This window comes from Cariama cristata, unplaced genomic scaffold, assembly GCF_000690535.1.
Source record: "Cariama cristata isolate BGI_N322 unplaced genomic scaffold, ASM69053v1 scaffold7647, whole genome shotgun sequence".
NCBI classification, from domain to species: domain Eukaryota; kingdom Metazoa; phylum Chordata; class Aves; order Cariamiformes; family Cariamidae; genus Cariama; species Cariama cristata.
Genome location: NW_009626141.1, coordinates 90,195 through 108,968, shown reverse-complemented (window position 1 = coordinate 108,968; position 18,774 = coordinate 90,195). Strand labels below are relative to the sequence as shown.

Genomic DNA, 18,774 nt, shown 5'->3' with positions numbered 1-18,774 from the left:
ACAGCAGGTCTCTCCCCCCCCCCCCCCCCCCCCCCCCCAGTTCCATCTGAATTTAACAGCCCCAGGTGCTGTGAAACAGCCCTTGGCATTGAAGAAATTTCTATCTTGTGACTTGAAGACAAATTAAAACCTTGGCGTTCTGGCTTCTCGGAACAGATTCACCAGAAGTTGGATGTTGCTGTATGAGCAGAATCAGTTTAATTTTTGACGTTTATTAATACTTATTCCTGGGAAAGAAAAAGAGATCTTAAAAGGGGCATCAGTCATCCCACTACCAATATCCGTCTTTGGGCACTACCTGCAGTTCAGTGCTATTTGTTCCCATCTGTTATGCCTTCTGCTAATAAATGTTCTGTATCTGCAATAGTGGATGACTCCCTAGACTTGGATGTGACATGATTTGTTGGTAGTAAGATATAGGGGATTTTATTTTTGCTTCTACCCTATCCCATGCTTGATTAATACTTTTTTTATGTAAAGCATATTTTTAGCTCCGTAACTTTCTCTTCCAGTTGTAGACAACTCTGGATTTAGATGTTTTGCACAAACATCTTCATTAGAGAAGTGAATATTTAAGACTAAGAAATAAAGGAGGTAGATTTCCCTGGTTTTAAAATTTCAATAAGGCCCATGTGGTACCAGTACTGTAAGGCCTGAAGAGGAGGTAATACAACCTTAGAGGTTCTTTTTGGAGAAAATGTGCGTGGCCAGTAGCTCTCGAAGATGTTCAGCAGATGTCATCAGGGCAGTCTCTTCAGGGGAACCAGCATGTCCCTTCCCTTGCATCCATTAACATCTCCTGGCAGTATGTAAGGACATTTACCCTTGTTCTCATTTCAGCTGCTCAAGAAGATCCTAACAACAAGAGTCACTGCCCTCCAGAGAGGATGAGGTCTGTAGTGCCTTGTAGTTCCTTGCAGATGGGGGGAACAAGCAGAGAAAGCTCACTGTCATGAAGTCTCACGCAAAAACTGCCTTGTGCTTAGAAAGACATAGAAATTTGCCCTGAATCTCACTCTTCTATAGGTTGGATGGGCTTTTACCCGTGCCTAATCAATCTGCTGTGGGTATATCCACAACCTAATGTCTGAAGAACTAAAAAGATACTACGAAGCTGCTATTGCTGCTTTAGCGAGTGTCACTATTACTGGCTTTTTAAATTGTGAGACGAGTTATTTTTATGCAATGGAAGCTCAAAAAATCAATGGCTTGATCTGTTCAGTTGTATTTGTAGCCTCCCAGGCCATGTCAGTCTCTAAGGAGCTATGAGAGGCATTCACATCAGTTCGCTGTGCTAATGTTGGCCGGCAGCAGAATGAGCAATGGAGGCGCGTGCTCTTGTAGGCTGTTACTTGAGCTGAATTTCTTTTATGTTTCTTTCTGCCTGCAGCTGATGAGGTGGCTCCGACAACTCTCTCTTCCAGTCTTTAGTGGATTCGTAGAATCATAGAATGGTTTGGTTGGAAGGGACCTTAAAGACCATCCAGTTCCCCCCCCTCCGCCATGGGCAGGGACACCTTCCACCAGACCAGGTTGCTCAAAGCCCCATGCAACCTGGCCTTGAACACGGCGCATCCGCTGCTGCTCTGGGCACCCTCTGCCACTGCCTCACCACCCTCACCGGGAAGAATTTCTTCCTAATACTTAACCTAAATCTTCCCTCTTCCAGTTTAAAGCCACTTCTCCTTGTCCTAGCACTCCAAGCCCTTGTACTCACTACAGGATTCTAGTTTTGTGTGCTGTTTTGAAGCTGCCAGTGGTTTTTGAGCTGTAACTAGGGAGTTGCTCTGTAAGATGGGTAGATACGACAGCCTCTTTTCAACAAGGAGGCAAAGAGAGAGTTGACTTAGTGAGGTTGATGCATTTGAAGAACTGCACTGTTACACGTGTACCCAAGAGTCCTAAGTCTTAGCCCACCTCACCAAAGCATCTTCCTTACTTCAAGGGAATTTTTTTTCTATGCTAACTGATGAAAAAAATGTATGCAATGGTTTTTATAGAATTAGAATACACTTGTGTAAGGTGTTTACCAAGCAGTTCTTAAAAATCTCTTTAGAGAAAATTGGTTTCTCCAGCTTTTTTTTATTATGGATGTGTGGCTTCTTCATAGCCTTTCAAATGAAAGATGCATCCTCTGCTCTCTGTCAAAACCTGGTGTCAGAAGGCTTTTTGTTAAGGAATGTGCCTTTTTATAGCTCAGTTGATACCATGACGTTTTGACTTTGGTTTGCCATACCACTGTTTGTATAGTACATAGCATACTATAGCTGGATATTTATCGTATAATAAAGCCTCGATGCACACAAAACAGCAAATTAATTTTATGAGCTTGCACCATATCCCTAGTGTAAGGGGAAGGGATATTAGCCATGCTGTAGTCATCCTTGGAAGATGTCAAATAACTGACAACCCTTACTCTAGTGTAGAGAGACTGGATATGTGTGTAATTAAATCCATCACAAACACCACTCAAAATATAATTTATTTTGTGCAAAGGATGTCTTATCGTGTTACACACTTGCCAAGGCTAAGAGAATAAAAATATAAACAGAGATGATAGGCCTGTCATTTCAGACACAGAAGGAATTCATGGATATTAAAGCAAAAGTTTTGGAAGAAACTTCTCTGCATACACAAGGTGACACGTTGGTGCAACATTGCTTTTAGGTGTTTGAGGCGTAGTTTAGTTTTCTGATCAACATCAACATCGTGCTCTGTGTCCAGATATCTGTCTCTCAGACTAACAAAACTATGTTTACAAAACAAGATTACATCTATAAAAGGATCTAAAGTTTTAATCCCCAAAGGTGTTCTGGATGAGCAGATCCCCTCCCAGCAGCCTTACTGGAACATTGCACGGGTGTCTGAGCATACAGAGCCACTTCCAGGCTGGGAATCTAATTTCTCAGCTGCTCTTCATCTTATCTGTGACATCTATGGAGAAGTTTATCAGTTTTTCTGTGGAGGGAGACATATTTATTGTACTTGGCTGAATGGGAACAAAAGTATATAATACAAGGTGTTGTAGCAGAAGGCATGCAATAATATCTCACCCTCAGGGTTGCTCATCAAATGGGGAAAGGAAAGACGCTACCTAGCTGGCCTCTGCCTCAGCTTTTCTCTGCGTACTGGGCTCCATTATATTTCTCTTGGCAGAGCAGGACCTCAGAGTTTACTTCAGCAAGTTCATGATTATTTCTCCAGCAGAGAGGGTCACAAGAAGCACCGTTTCATAAGCAGGGAGAGTTTGTGAATAGTTAAAGTAGAGTTCACATTGTTAAGTTTGATTATCTGTAGTTACACCTGAAACAGATAAGCTGAGATGTCTGAAGAGTTTCCCAATGAGGCTAGTTATGTGAGAGGCAGTGAATCATTGATTTAACATCTTGTACAAAATTCCAGGGTATTCTGTGAACTCTTTGGCTGATAACGAAAGTGCCAGCTTCCAGAAATCAAAATATCTGCGTTGGCAACAGACATCTTGGTATGGGGAGTAAGAGTGTTGCACTAAAAAGAGTTAACAAACAAGCTGACAACACATTTTGCTATTGCAGCTGCTGGTATTAGAAATGATCCTTTTACAAATAGCGTGTTTCCAGCAACATCCCGAATACCTGTTTTATTTACAGCTGCACAGAAAGAACTTTGGAAAAGTGGAAATGGTTCTAGGAAGGAACTGGAGCCCTGAACAGCTTGCCCTAATGAGACTTGAGAAGCTCTCAATTGATTTACTTTATCAAAGAGAAACTGAAGAAGAGATTTGGTGCCTATATGGGTCAAGATTTCAGATGCTCAGAGGGCTCTCTAATCTAACAGAAGGTATAATAAGATTCAGTGCTAAGCAAAATCAAATTGCAATTAGGAAATGTTTAGACAGCAAGGGTAATTAATCATTGCCGCAGCTTTAGGAGTCAGAATGGAATCACCATCTCTTGAAATGTTTTAATTCAGATTATTTCTGTATTCTATCTTCGGTATGCAATGAAACATGGTGGTATGTGTTCCTATCAACAAAATGAGGACATATGACTAGAAATAAGATGTGCATATGAAATATTATCCAAAAAAACCTGATGCACGATTCTGTATGTTTAGTAGTTTCTGGGTATTAGAGTGACTTATTTCAAGCATCGTTCAAAAAAAACCCAACGTCTATTTTCTTGGTTTGTACTTCTCACTGAAAAACTCATAAAAAGCACACTTGCTTTAGAGGCACTGCCGAAACTTTGGTGGAAGTTTTGAACAATTTGTCCTACAAACTCATCCTCATTTGCAAGGGAATGGAGGCATGTTTGAGAAAAGGGGACGGAGAGAAGGGGCTATGGAAAATTGCTGTGACTTGCCTTTACTGCAACAATTAAAGCAGAAGTCTGACTTTGCTGAGGGGCTGGTATTTTTGTTGTCTTTTCCAGCACTAATGGTGCCAAAAGGAATGGGATGTGGTTTATGGCTGCAACCTGCAGGAAAAGCAAAGCCTATTTGCAAGCCCTCCAAAGACTCTTTTGCTTGATTGTCCTGATGAGAGATCAGTTTGCTGCTACCTTCCCTCCTACCTGCATTTTGAATTGTTCACAAAATTGCTGTAAACAGCACGTCTTGAGAGAAGGTGGTGTGCCTTGCGTGAGCGCCTCATTAACCATGCTTAGGTTCAGGCTCATGGAGTGATTAGATGGAGAAGGAACAGTATGTTTCTTGCGTCAGGCTTTATTAGCAGAACATATGAATGCTAGGCTCGCCTCATACATGGCAATTTGTCTCCATACAAGCCCCTCCATTCTTTCCTTGGTCCAGATAAAATACTTCTGGGAATAACTCATAGTTGTCCTGAGCTGGTGCAATTGTTGGGCTTAGGTTTTCTTTCAGGTTAACGCAGAGACCATTCAAGATACGTTTGTCACAGATGTCCAGAGGAGATGATCTTCTGCCTAGTTTCAGCTCTGTGTGTCATAGGATTGAGAGTAGGCTGACCCAGATTGTGTGACACTGTTTTTTTAAGTAGACACGCTTGGCAGGGCGAGAGGCATGCAAACGGTGTGATGCCACGGACCAGACTGCAAAAGCTGCTACTAGAATCAGTGGGGTTTGTACCATTTTTTCTCTATCTGACCAAAGAGACCAGAAGCACAGTCATCACTATAAACTTAAAGGCCAGAGTCAAATCCTTCTTCGCTGCTGAGCAGCTCCTTCTAGTTCCAGGTTCATTGCATGGGCGCCTACTTTGAGGGCAGTTGTTCTGGAAAGGAAGGGGCACCACTTTTCTGGCTTTCGCCTCTCCCTGTGGTACCTCTGGCTGAGAAGAGCCAAGTATACCAGAATTAAAGGATCTGATGAAGAGAGAAATTACTAATTGCCTGCAAAGGAGCTGACTGATCTGAGCTACATTTTACAAGTAGCCTGTGCTCTGCATGTGCCCTTACCATATTAGCGCTAGAACCGCACATTAGTTTTAAGACTCCCTCTTGAGTAGGGATATCGTAATGTTTTTTAATTGGGGCTGATAAAAATGTGGCATTACTTGCAGGTCCCTCAGAGAAGCCAATTGTGAAATTGGGTTTGTATTAAACCTAATGATGGAAAATTAAGCATAGTATGTCTGTTGGAAATGGTCCGCAATAAAAATCTTCTCCTCTCCATTACAGGAGGTTAATAGGGAATAGGGGAGGAAAGATGCGCTGGGAAAGCGCATCCAACTAGGGGAATTAATAAGCCTTGAAATTCCCTCTGTTCAGAGTTCTCACACTGTCATTAGTCGGAGCATTAGGGATGATTATACAAATGCTTTGGATGTTACTCTTCCTTAAACCCCAATTTATTCACATTTTGTATGTGAGGGTTGCTTCACTAGAGCCATAGCTCTGTAAATCTCATGAGCATCCTGGGAATGTGACTATGTTTATGAAAACCTGGGATTCAGAAATCCTTGAATTCAGTAGCCTAATCTTCAGAGCAGATCGTCACTTTGTGCCGATTTATTTCAGAAGCAGCAGGATGTGTTCGGCATCTCTGATAATTCAGCCACCAGACTAATTTATCTCACGCTGGAGATCAACTTGCCCTGCAGCAGTGTCCACTGCTGGCATTCCTTTCTCCTTCTCATAGTCCTGCAGCTTCAAAACAGAGCGTATGCCTGTCTTGATATCCTCCCCCTAGTATAACAGTAAATCGGCTAAGGCGTTATTTGTTGTGTTTTGTCATGTCATCGTTTTGCCGGCTGCGGGGAAGGCAGACTAATGCCCTCATCTGTCTGCTCCTCCCCGCTTTTGCAATGAGGGACGTGGCTGAGATCCTGACTGTTTCTAATCAAAACTCTGTGGCGATTTCTCAAGATAGCGATGTTTACAATAGCATTCCGACCATATTTCTGCCTCACAAAAATCACCCTGAAATTGCAATTTGATTAGTTTATTCTTTATCCCTTCAAAAACATGACTGTAGTATTGCTGACAAGGGATGGTGGTTAGGCTCTTTGTCAGTGAGCTTTCTGTAAGAAACAAGCCTTGTGTATGCAATTTTAAGGTTTTTTAATGAACCATCTCAGGGAAATATGTTTTCTGTTTGCTAATAGGTTAGTTTTGGGTAAGACCAGAAGGAATTGATGCAGGCGGTTAAGGCCTGTATGTGTGAAAGGACCCAAGCATCTCAGATGCCTGTAATCATTGAAAAAACCAATGATTTCTTTGGCCACTTATTTAAATTTGATCAGCTCTGGTGGATAAGAAATTGAATTTTTCATTTAATCTGAGTTTCTGTTGTTAAAAATAAATATTGTGACAGTCAATTGTTTGGTTATTTAAGTTCTTTTCTATTAGTTCGCCAGGAATATTTTGTTGTGTATATAGAGTTTTGCTGGGGATATAAGAGGTTACAATTCCATCTGTGTAGTGATAGAGGTATTTTTTAATCCACTTCTTTCAAAAAGAAACTTTTTCTGTTTAGGTATCTGAAATTTAAGTTTCTGCATGCAAGGTAACTATATTTTTATGCTGGTTTATTATTTCTGATACTATTACGTCTTTGTAAATGACACAGAAATTTTAGGCCTGAACTAGCAGAGCAGTTTAATTTGCCTCTAACGTCCTGTGTGACTTATTTGAAATGCTAATAATTTGTTTGCTATTAACTTGGGCCTCTTTCAGTTATCTCGTGCTGTACACCCAAATCCCTCTTCAATATCTTGCTCATCTGTATGTATCTTTTAGTCACGTTCTTTGCAGGTTTGTGAAGAAAGGTATGTAATTCGATGGGAGTTGTTAAGCAGAGCTCACCCTTACAAAATGTGCTGTATCCTCGTTAGCCCGATTGGCTATTTACTCTGTTCCTATCTCTTTGGGTTTGTCTCCTTGACACAAAAAAATACTCAAGTGTGATTTAGTCCTTCTAGGCAGCTGTAGACAAATGCCTGTTTCCTACTTATTTCTTGATTTCTTTTGCCTGCGCCAACCTATGGGGTGGTGGAGAAACAAATAAACAAACGGAGCAAGAATGAGAATGGAAATGCCAGATAGGTGAAAGCTTGTTTTGCCTCCCTGTCTTTAAAACAGACAGTAGCCATGGAGAGATGACCCAGCCAACCCTGACTATCCAGACCCACCCGTACCGGAGCTGTGAGCCGGTGGAAATGTCCTACCCCCGGGGACAGTTCCAGCCAGCCATCCGAGTGGCCGACCTGCTGCAGCACATCACCCAGATGAAGCGAGGACAGGGCTATGGATTTAAGGAGGAGTATGAGGTGAGAGGAACCTTCGCTCACATGAACGAGTAGAGAAGTTGCACTCGCGAAGAATGGATGCTCGGGAGGGGAGGATAACTGATTTTAAGAGCCTCTTTTCCTTAATTCATTTACCCTCTTAATCCTTTCCTTTCTCCATCTTATTTCTGTTTATGGGGGTAGGATTTTACAGTGCTAGCAATCTTTGGTGGCCCTCTAGTCCAAAGAAAAGGTGTTCACTACAGCAGTAAGATAATGACAAGGTGCTCATCTGTTAGCATGTGCCCTCTCTCCCATAAAGAGCAGACAGTAAATATTTAACCGGTGCTGAACTTGATGAAGGACTTAGAGTCCCTTACTTATTGATGTGCTTTCATTGACAGTAGTGCAAGCCAGGCTTTAAGCAAAGGAAGGGTTTTTGCTCGAGCTTTTTGTGAGCTCCAAATACTCTGTAACAATCATAGAATCATTATGGTTGGAAGAGACTTCAAAGATCATGAAGATCGTCAAGTCCAACTATATACCCGATGCCACCATGCCCTTAATTGACCAAATTAAATCACAGCTTAATGACCTGAATGCAGAATTTTAAAGGCAAAGGCAAGAACCTTGTGTAGCTTAAATGAAGGTGGAGTTTCCAGTATACTCAAACCTCTGGCTCAGAATGTGTTTGACTGATGCACTCTTCCAACTCCATGTGAGGAGAAAGGCAAAGACTAAGCTGCAAAAATGAGAGCAGCCTTCCTCCTACACACACCTCTTCCCCCCCGAGCTGGAATGACCGGATGTGTAATCCAAATGACAAGAAGAAACATGACGTTGGGGAGGAATTGGAAGAGGAATATACATTTAGAGCAGAGAGAACAGAAGAGGGAAATGGCATCAAACGTATGTGAGACTTTGCTCTAGCAAGTGATAATTATAATGAATGTAGTAAGCTTGTGGGAAGGCAATAAGCAATTGATATGTGTAGGGGCATTAAAACTACTTAAAAATAATATAACAGCTGTGAAAAATAAGTTACTTAACGAAAACAGCTCACTTTTCCACCCTGCAAATAAGAGTCCATGGGGTTTGTATCATTGCTGGGTTTTGCTGTAATTGAGAGGCAATCTTTTCTTGGTTGTCACCAGGGAGTATTTTTTTTTTTTAATCAGATGGTATCAAAGACTGTCATAACAAATGTTTCTGGTAACTATATGTTAACCAGGTCTAGTCACTTGTGCCCCACAATCAAGCACGGTAATTAAACTATCAATATAAAGAACTCTCTTTAATATTGAAAAAGGGTAATAATTCTCTTAGGAGATTTACTTAGCCCCCCCCCTTGGCCTCCATTTCCATGATTAGTACCCAAAACTACATTCAACTCAATTACAGATGCCCTAAGATCTAGTTCTTGATGTTCAAGAAGAAAACAGGTGCTGGCATATATGTAATTTTCTGGCACTGGCATTGGTAATTATCAAAATAGCACATTAGCATGAAAAATGTCAATGCAACTTTCAGCTCCACAAGTTCTGCCTTTCCCAGAAAGTGCTATCTACATACGTATATAATGACGATGACATTATATAGATTTGCATAATTCCTTTCTTTACAAGAAATAGCCTGGAGAATGCCACGAGCTCTCAAATCACATGCGCTGTTCTGCCCTTCAGTCAGAGATAATTGCCTGCAGTAACAGTCATTTTCTATGGTGGAATTTGGTTTTCAGAGCATGGGACGCAGGCAGCACTTCAGCTCCAAATAGCTCTCAGCCACCACCAGCAATACCGCAGACGCGGGGAGGGTGTCAAGGAGTGCTACAGCTCCTGGGAGGTAGGAGGTTTAAGTTGGCCGAGAGGGGTGTCTCAGCCTGGAATCGGGAAGAACACAAAGCTGCAAAACTGGCTTTGCAAAATGGTTGAGAAAATCTTCGAAAAGAATTTGAGGTCTCTTTTGAAATGTGTTTTCGTACATTAATATCAGTGTCACCTCCAAATATGTTTTTTTCTTCTAAGGAGCTGATTTTTCTACTTACTTTGCAAATTGATAGCATAAATTACAGCCTATTTAGTGACATGTTACCAAATAATTTTACTCTCATGAAAAATCGCTTTGAACGGAGTGTAGCAGTCACACATGGCAATCTCTTAACTCTATACATTCTCATCTCCACTGAGTAACCTGGAAATTGCATTCGATACTTGTTTAAAGTATACCTTCACCTACGGACCATCAGAGCACAAGCAGCATGTTTTACCCAGGGCATCTAGAAAAGTATTTCTGGTGCTTTCATCTTGCACGTAACTCCACACCGAGATGAAAAGCAGGACGCGATTGCGTTAAGCGGTGTCACTGCTGGTGTGAAACGGATGATAACTGCGTGTGTGTGTGTGAACGTGGGAATCTGTCAGCACTTGCCGTGTGGGTGTTATTTTAGATCTGCCGGCTGCACCTGAGGCCAAAGTGTGACTTGGGCCTTTTTGGCTACTGCTTCTGTTTTGCAATAAAATGTGTAGACCACAAGAGAAAAAATCTATCACTGGCACTGGATGTAGATAGCACTATTTGGGATTAGGCATAGCTGTAAACATTTAAAGGGGACACGTTTAAATGTCACCTGTTCCTTTTTCAGAACATATCAGCCCTGATTTGTTGTGAGCTGTGAGACGAGTCCCATAGACTTACTGCGAGCACCAATTACTGGCTATGGAGATAATAAGCTTAAGTATCCAAACTCATTTTCCATTGTGATTTAGGATGTCACTAAAGTACATCCTCCTGCTGCATTATGGAGACCGTTTAGTTATTTCGGATTTTGTGTCTCTGTCCTCAGACATCTTAGTATTGAGAGTCTTCAGCTTATTGAAGTCGCCTCTGGATTTTAACCCTTTCATTTCTAGCTGGTGGCTACACATCTTCTGTCTGGTCGAAAGAATAGATCCTGTGGTTCAGGCTATGATGTGACATCGCAAAGTGTTTGGCAGCAGGGTGTTACTGTAGATGCTGTCCTTGGACAGTGTTGGCTTAAGGCTTTGCTACAAACCAGAACGGGGAACTGAACTGGCTGAAATATTTCTTTCCAGGTTTTTGTTTTTGTTTTTGTTTTTGTTTTAACCCAAAGCAGCTTTTGACCCTGGGTCACAGCAGCATTATGGGAACAGTTTTACCACCACTGTTGAGAAGATGATGACTGCAGGGAGAGGGCCAGGACTCTGTGACACACTTCGAGATGAGCAGCAAGGCTTTTAATTGATGTTGTTGCCTTTGGCAGCGATACTGCAGCAGTGGGGTAGATCAGTGCAGATGAATGACTGAAGTTTCCGTATTTAAATTAAAAGACGAACGGCGAACTAACTGAATGCATCCATTGGAAATTTAAATTGGCTTGCAATAAGCCTCAATTTAGTGTGAACACTTTAGTTATGTTTGGGCCGTGTTGCTTAGAAAGCTTGACTGAGATGAAGCTGAGTTTTAGAGATCTGTCCTTGTCATTTCAGATAAAAATTAGATCAATTTAGCTTAAAAAGCATCATTGTAACATAAATTCTGCTTCTGGGCGGATATTTTAGTATAAATTTTACAAAACTTCTCTAAAAGAAGAAAAGTAAGAAAAGGTTAAAAATCAAGTCTGGATTTTTGAACAATGAAATTTTGCTGTTAACAAATCAAAGAAAGAAGGAGGAGCATTTCCTGTGACACGCAGGTCAAATCCCAGTGCCTGAATGGTCTATCCTGATGTACCATTGCCGATAACGCACAGAGAAAAAGAAATATTAACCCTTTTTGCTATTATGGAGATACTTACTGTACAAACAAAATCTGAAGGAACAAAACATTAGGTATGCTCTTCTTTTTCTGGATGCAGCCAAATTAGAAGTGATATTTTTGCCTTTGTATTTTTAATGCAGTTTCGATTCTTGGTGCTGCATTTTTAGTGATCTCACAGAAAAATTGTTTGTGCTGTACTACCCGCGTACATACAGTTACTCCAATTTGCTCATCTGGTGAGTCTAAAAGTAGGGATATAAGGTACACTTCAGCAAAGGCAGTTTGTGTTCCTCACCAACCAGAGCTGTGCTTCCTCTCTTCAGAGATGGATAGTTCTGTGAAAAGCAAAGATTTCTTTGGTATTGAATGAGATGAAAAATCCTGGGCTCTTAAATCCTTGGAGGCTGTATCAGGCAAATATAAAAACATCAATTTCAATGGAGAATTTCATGTTCAAATCACGTGAAAGGATACAGTTTGTTGAAAAGGGATTTATTGGACCTGAATGTATTTTCTTTGGCCAAGATAGCTTCTCCCACATGGAAGTCGTGAAAAAGGTTTTTCTTTGTTTTCTTTTTCTTTTCAGATGGCTATGATTAGATGTCTAATGACTGTTGCCATTCTCTGGTCAATCTGCTGTAATTTGATATTAGTGGAAAAATAAGGCACCTTTTTCCTCAGTCTTTGAAGATGAAAATGAACCTTCCTCACCTCTTTTTCTTCTACTCAGAGATTTTTTTTGTTGGTGTGTGTCGGTTTGTTGGGTTTTATTTTTTGCTCAGGAGATGAGCTGCTATTTGGAAACAGCTGTCTGTAAAGGAAATATATTTGTGATCAAAGCCCTCGCCAATTATAGAGTTATTACTCTTTCTCCTGGGCTTTTGAATAGGAACTCTGTGTCCCCGGCTTTTGTCAGCAATGCCCATGGCAGTGCTGCAGTGCCTGACATTTTCTGTCCTGGAACCCCTTTGGGGGAAATTCACAATGATCTGGTCTGCCAGGGGTTTGCTCATATTAAGTTTAATTGTAATGTCAGTGTTGTAGATCCTAATAATTGTGTCTCTCTGCTATTGCGTTCAGGCGCTGTAATGGACCTGGATAGCTTGTGGAGATGAGTATAAATTCATTTTCTAGCACAGCAGTGTCAAACTATCCGCTGCTAGCTGAGGCAGATATGATTCTACAATGATGGTGGTATAAAACCCGATCATTCCCTAGGGACCATAAATAATACAACTTACAATGTTGCTGTTGTTTTTAGTAATGTAGGATCATGTTAGGGAGTAGATCTTGGAGGAAGCAGATCTATAAGGCAATGGAGCGGGAGCTGTGCTTCTCCTCACCTGTTTTTTTGGCACAAGTCAAGGCTAGGCTGGCTGCAGCCGACAGCAGTGGTTTGCAGATCGTGGTTTTCCATCCGGTTGTGAAGCCGATGATACCCAGGGAGCTGGTGCCGTTGCTGTGCCGGCAGAAAACATTGCTGTGCCTGCTGCTTTGATCTGCCTGTGCTGACATCCCCAACTGTCCAGAGACGGGGAGAGAGAGGGATCATCCTGCTGACAGGCATCTGGACCAGCGTCCAAGGCAGGCGAGACCATCCTCCAGCCAAATCCCATGGCAATTGCTGTTTTCCTGACTCTGCCTTGAAAATCCTTCTTGGACGTGTCTCAAGGGGAAAGTGGCTCATTTGGGTGTGTTCAGAATAGTTGTAGGGTCAAGCTGCAGGGCAGGGTAGCACTGTGTGCTGCCAGTTTCCTTACCCCATCCTTCCTCAAGTAAAAGAGCAGATTTTAGGAAAATGACTATTTATTTTCATACTTCGTGAGAATGTTTTACCTCCTTTTGCCTCTCTTCCTTACACATGATCTAAAACCCTGAGCTTTTTTATTTTTCCCCAAAGAAAAGCAGCTAGTGGTTTGTATTGCATCATCCCATTGTTAATATAGAAATAGGCGAAAACACTGTATCTGTTTTCAACTTAAAGACTGAGCACTGTATTTCAGCTGTCTGGGTTTTCTGAGAGGTGTATGTACGTGAAATCTCCACAAACCCTGTTCTACAGGGGAAATGAGGTTAAACTGTGACTGTGCAGCCAGAAACAAATTCCCCGATCCTTTTAGATCTGAAGTAGCAGGAGGAAAATGATTCTTCACTGACAGAAGCCAAGAGATGCAAATGGTCTGCACCAAGCTCTGCTTTTTGCATCAGTGGATGTGCCCTTACCTCAAGAACAGCTGTTTGCTTGGTTAACTACTGAATTACGCAGCGCCTTTATTTTTTGCCCTGCTCAGTCATCTTAATCCACCTGAAGGCATTGGCCAGATTTTTATAAACACTCCACTATTGTTTATTTTGCAGGCACTACCCGAGGGGCAGACGGCATCCTGGGATACAGCCAAGGAAGACGAAAACCGCAATAAGAACAGATATGGAAACATAATCTCCTGTAGGTGTAAATTCACAGTAAACTGAGCTTTCTGTAAGATTTTATATGCGTCCTATGGAAAAGGGTGTGTTTGAGAATCTCACTAAAAGCTGATTTCCAGTGCTGAGCGTTCAGTAGTTCAATCTGTTTGTTACAGGCTATGTTTCTATGTTTTCTTTATTTTTTTTTCATTGTTTTACGTGAAGTCATTGTGTGACTTTACCGTTTTTTACACATTTTCTATCTGCCTTGCTTTCTGCTTAATGTTTGTTATTTAATGTCTAAACCCTATTGTCAGATTTTCGCAGTGTGTGATGATGCCCGCTTTCTGTCCATATATACTACATAAGCCAGAGGTTTCAGTGGCTTGAATGGGAGCACAAAAGGAGATGTAGGTGTATCAGATTTTTAGATATGGATCAGTGATCAGATTTTCTTCTTCCTTGTGGTCAGTAACCAGTGGAGCAGTCGCTGCTTGTTCCCAAAGAGCTGGTTTTGATGTGTGCGGAAAGCTTAGCTTCTGCCTCAGAATCACAATGAGGCAGCTGAAAATGCACTGAAGCTTCTTAGTTGTACTTCTTTCAATAACCAATTACTGTTGATGTTATGGGAATATTGATACATCGCAGAACTGCAGGGCAGTGAAGGACTCCATAAAAACATTTAGGTCAGCTTTATTCTCCAAGTCAGGACTAGATTCACCTCTGTCGTTTTTATCAGATATTTGTGAAGCCCCTTCCTAACGATCTCCGAAGTTAAGCTTTCCACAAGCTCTCTGGGCAGCTTACCCTGGTGTTTCATTATTCTTTATAATGACTGGGGAGAGGAGGTGAGAGAAATAACTCTTCATAAGGGCTGCTGAGCAGCATCAAACTGGAGAAGCCAGGTCTGAGACCATCAGAACAAGAAATAAGAATATAAATTAACATGCCATAGATTTTCATGACTGGATAAATCTATAGAACGCTGTAAGCACAAAATTAAGTCATGCTGAGTGATATATTTAGTACTGTATTTTTTCCTCAGGTTAAATACATATTTCCTGTAGAACAAACAGGCTTTGGCCACAAAGAAAGATCATCTCACGCATAACTACTCCTCTCTTAAGACTTGGAAGAAATGATTCATTTAACAGTTTGGGGGGAATGGCATAGAACAGCTCAGTTCAGGGACCCCATGGTAAAGAGGAAGAAATCTGGAAATGAAGATCAGAAGTTTCTGAGCCCTGATCTGATCCCACTTCTGTGTTGGTTGTGAGCAAGTCACCAGTTCTATCAGTCTTTCTTTCTCCATGTGCAAAATGGAAGTGATAGTACGGGAGTATTACAGTTAGCGTGAAAATTGTCTCCCTTAACTTCAGCTGCCTAAAAGCTCCACCTCGCTGTTTCTTGTGTTCCTAGTGGCAAAGAGAGAGATTAAGCTTACATTAAGTTAGTCTAAGACGGATGAATCCTCCAGCTATAACAACTACACACTGGATTGAAGATGGAGGTGCCCTACTATGATATAAGGAAGGAAATGTGAAAGACACTTTGTTTTTCTGTATGATTTTGGGGAAGCAGTTGATATAATGTAAAAGTGGAGGTGAAAAGAGACAGGACTGTGTACAATAGCCACCATCTAATTTATGTTGAAGGTGGTCACAAGGAAAATGTTGAACTCCAAGTGAAATGTGAGAAGGAATTAAGGAAGCAAAATCAAGGAAGATAAATGGGGTATTATCTAAAGGGAAGGTGTTCACAAAGATGAATTGTTGTCTAACAAAGAGTGATGTTAGCCTTTTAGCTATAAATATACATACGGTAGCAATACAGATAGGAGGTGATGCACTTCAATAAGGGAATGCAAAATGTAATCAAAGCTAAGGAAGAAGTATCTGCATGCTATAAAGCATAGAAAAGAAGCTCAATTTGGAGGGCTGTTGGGAAAGATTTCAGAATGAGGTTGAGAGGGTGGAAAGGCATAGATAAAGAAAGCAAGATAGTGAAAGAGAGGATGGATGCAGAAAAGTTGAAGGTAAATAGCAAAGTTGAGTGGATTTTCTTCACTTCAAATATATATCAGAACAAAGAGTCTGAGGAGGAGACCACAGCTCTTCTAAAAGACAGCAAGGAGAATTTAGTAATGTGCAATAAAGAGTGATGAAATGGAGTGAAATCCTTACTTCACTTTGAAGAGGCTAGGGAGGAGGGGAAAATGCCTAAGGAAGGAGCATATCATTGGTCAGACATTTTGTAAAACCATTGGGAAGTTATCAGTGGTGTCACTGGCTAAGCCTTGAGACAGACCCTAGTGATGGGCGACGCTGGGCAACTTCCCTGATTGAAGTATCCAGAGTAGAGGATTGATAGCAGAGCTGAGAATAGCGGGAGAGTAGTTCCCTCTGGGCAGATCATGAAGATGAATTGTGCTCAGTGGGTACAAACTGAGGTTTGGGAGGTGGAAAACAATTACACCCTTAGCTGCTTTGTTGTACTAGAAGTGTAATTGCTGGTGAAACCCAGAGTATGCACTTATTGCTCCTACCAGTTTATTTGGTAAAAGGCTGCAGATGGCAGTTAACATTATTTATTTAACCATGGTTGCCATTCCATCACTCCTGGAATGAGATATCCCATGCCTTTTGGGGAGTGAATTGAAAAGTCAGGTTTTGATCTAACTTTTGTAACTGCTTCAGAGCCTTTTGTTAAAATGTGGGTTTGTAAGCTCTTGCAATAAGTAGCATTGCTCAGTGAATCACAGCAGATTAGATCTTGTCTTTATGGCCTTCTGGGTAATAGTACACTTACAGGACTGTTTTACTCGGCTCACTGCTTTCCCAGGGCTGTATTAACATCCTGCCTCTCTATGAAAACCTAGATTTTACTGCCAACCCCAACATCTGCTGTTCTTACATTTGCAAACCAAAACTGCAGATGAGGCTAATCTGTTCATGGAGGGGAGATGCAAGAGAGCTCTAAGCTCTCCCATGCTTTAAACCCTGGTTTTTCAGGGTTCCCTTCAATCTGCGACACTGGTATGTTTTTTGGAGAAAAGGAAAAGCTGAGGAGTGGATTTGGGGTCTGTATGACCACAGAAATCCACTGTTGATGATGGAAAGATGCAATGTTATTGCACAGATTTGCCATGCTGGAGGAAGTTGCCTTACTCAAACTTTTTATTGTATCGGCAGAGTCCATGAGCTTTGCTCCAGCGTTTTGGGTATAAAAGCTGTAAACACAAAGGCAGTTGTGGAGATGCAAAGATTTTTCTTTAGCAGGCAAGGGTAGGTAGTGTATGCATTTATGTACTGAAGCAAAATTTTTTAAATTTGGTTTAGGACCTAGATATTGAGGCCTTCAAAGCACATCAGCAAGTGGTTGCGGGGGGGCGGGGGGGGGGGGGGTGATGAGCTTTTGTGCTTTGCACTGAGCCCATTACATAGGAGAGAAAACATCTGGAAGCTGAATGGGACCTTTGATTCTATTCTATTTCTCCCAGTCTTGTCCAGATTTAGAGCCATTACATTATGAAAGAGTGAAAACTCTCAGATGAGAGCTGAGGACATAAAGACACGTATTTTGCATCAGCTTACAGGAGAGCACTTTCTTTCTCTTTCTGTTCTTCCTTTACTGAGCATAATATTAGAGGAGGAGGTCAGGACTCACAGGCGTACTCGTACTGGTGCTACTTGAGACACATCCTCCCATCAGGAGCAGAGCATCTTCCCACTTAGGCACCATGGTTTTGAAGTCTTGTGATGGTCTGTTGAAAACTATTGAGTTGATGACAAAAGACAGTAGAGAAATTTGCTTCATTTTCTTCATGCTCTGACTACCATATGCTTTGGGCTGGAAGACCGTGAATTAATCGAAAAATTTTGTGGCGGAAGAGACGAACAACAGAGAGAGATTAACGGAGCTTTCAGCTGAAACGCAGGTCGAGTGCACTTCTTGGCCACAGACAGGAGTAATGCATAAAATAAAAAACCCACATGTCAGTGTTGGATTTACAATAGAAGTCTTTTATCTTCCAAGCATTTTTATTCCATGGTTTCTTCTGTAGTGCCTAAACTCTTGCTTGTCTGTGCAATCTCCATGATATGTGATCCTGAGAGGATGGGATATATCACACCTTGCTGTTACCCAGTTCTCAAGGCTCAGTGCAGAATCAGTGGGGATAGAAAAGGGGGAGACAGGGTGTCCTTGAGAGGGCAAATCATCCTTTCGTACCAGAACTGGGTTGAATCATTTCAAAAGATGTCTATATTTCTCCATTGACTATGTGGGAAATCTTGACAGCCAGTTTAGACTAGCTGTGTAATATTTAGATGGCGAAAGTTGTGTGAGATTAATCCAGTGCTGGTGTCAAAATGAGATGTGGAAAAATTGCAGTGATATTTCAAATGATCACTAATGGGAATTTTGACAGAAGTTTGAAACGATAGCATTTCTATGCTAAAATGGGAGCACAATGCTTTTCAGTGAAATTCTTGTCATTTTTGAAATCTGTTTTAAGACCAATTTTCAGTCAAAGTACTCTTCATACAAATTTAGAGCTCTGCTAACTTGCATATGGACTATAGGAAATAGAGAAATAAAATCACTTATATATTGTTAAGGTATATTTCCATTTTTTGCAGTCCTGAATGTTACAGACATGCAATTTTTCTCCAGTTTCTCCCTCCATTTTTAAAGTTTCTTACAATCCATTTGTAACACATGATGATATGATGTCTGATAAACTTACAGAAGAGTTGAGCAACACTCACTTCAGTGTGCCAAAGATGTAGTCTCCTTGGCTAGTGTGGTCCAGTGGATAGAGTGCAGAATCAGAAATAAATTTTAACCATTGGGAGAAAATATAATGAAGACATTTGCTGTTCTTTAAAAAGCCCTTTAAAGTC

General features: G+C 41.2%; 1 protein-coding gene across 1 annotated transcript in view; it reads left to right on the top strand.

Annotated features, from left to right (window-relative positions):
- PTPRT (protein tyrosine phosphatase, receptor type, T) overlaps positions 1 to 18,774 on the top strand; it is a 160,138-nt gene that overhangs the window by 114,008 nt on the left and 27,356 nt on the right. Inside the window, exons 13-14 of the mRNA XM_009703901.1 lie at positions 7,542 to 7,729; positions 13,823 to 13,910. Coding sequence (XP_009702203.1) covers positions 7,542 to 7,729; positions 13,823 to 13,910 — 276 coding nt within the window. The remainder of the gene's footprint in view (positions 1 to 7,541; positions 7,730 to 13,822; positions 13,911 to 18,774) is intronic.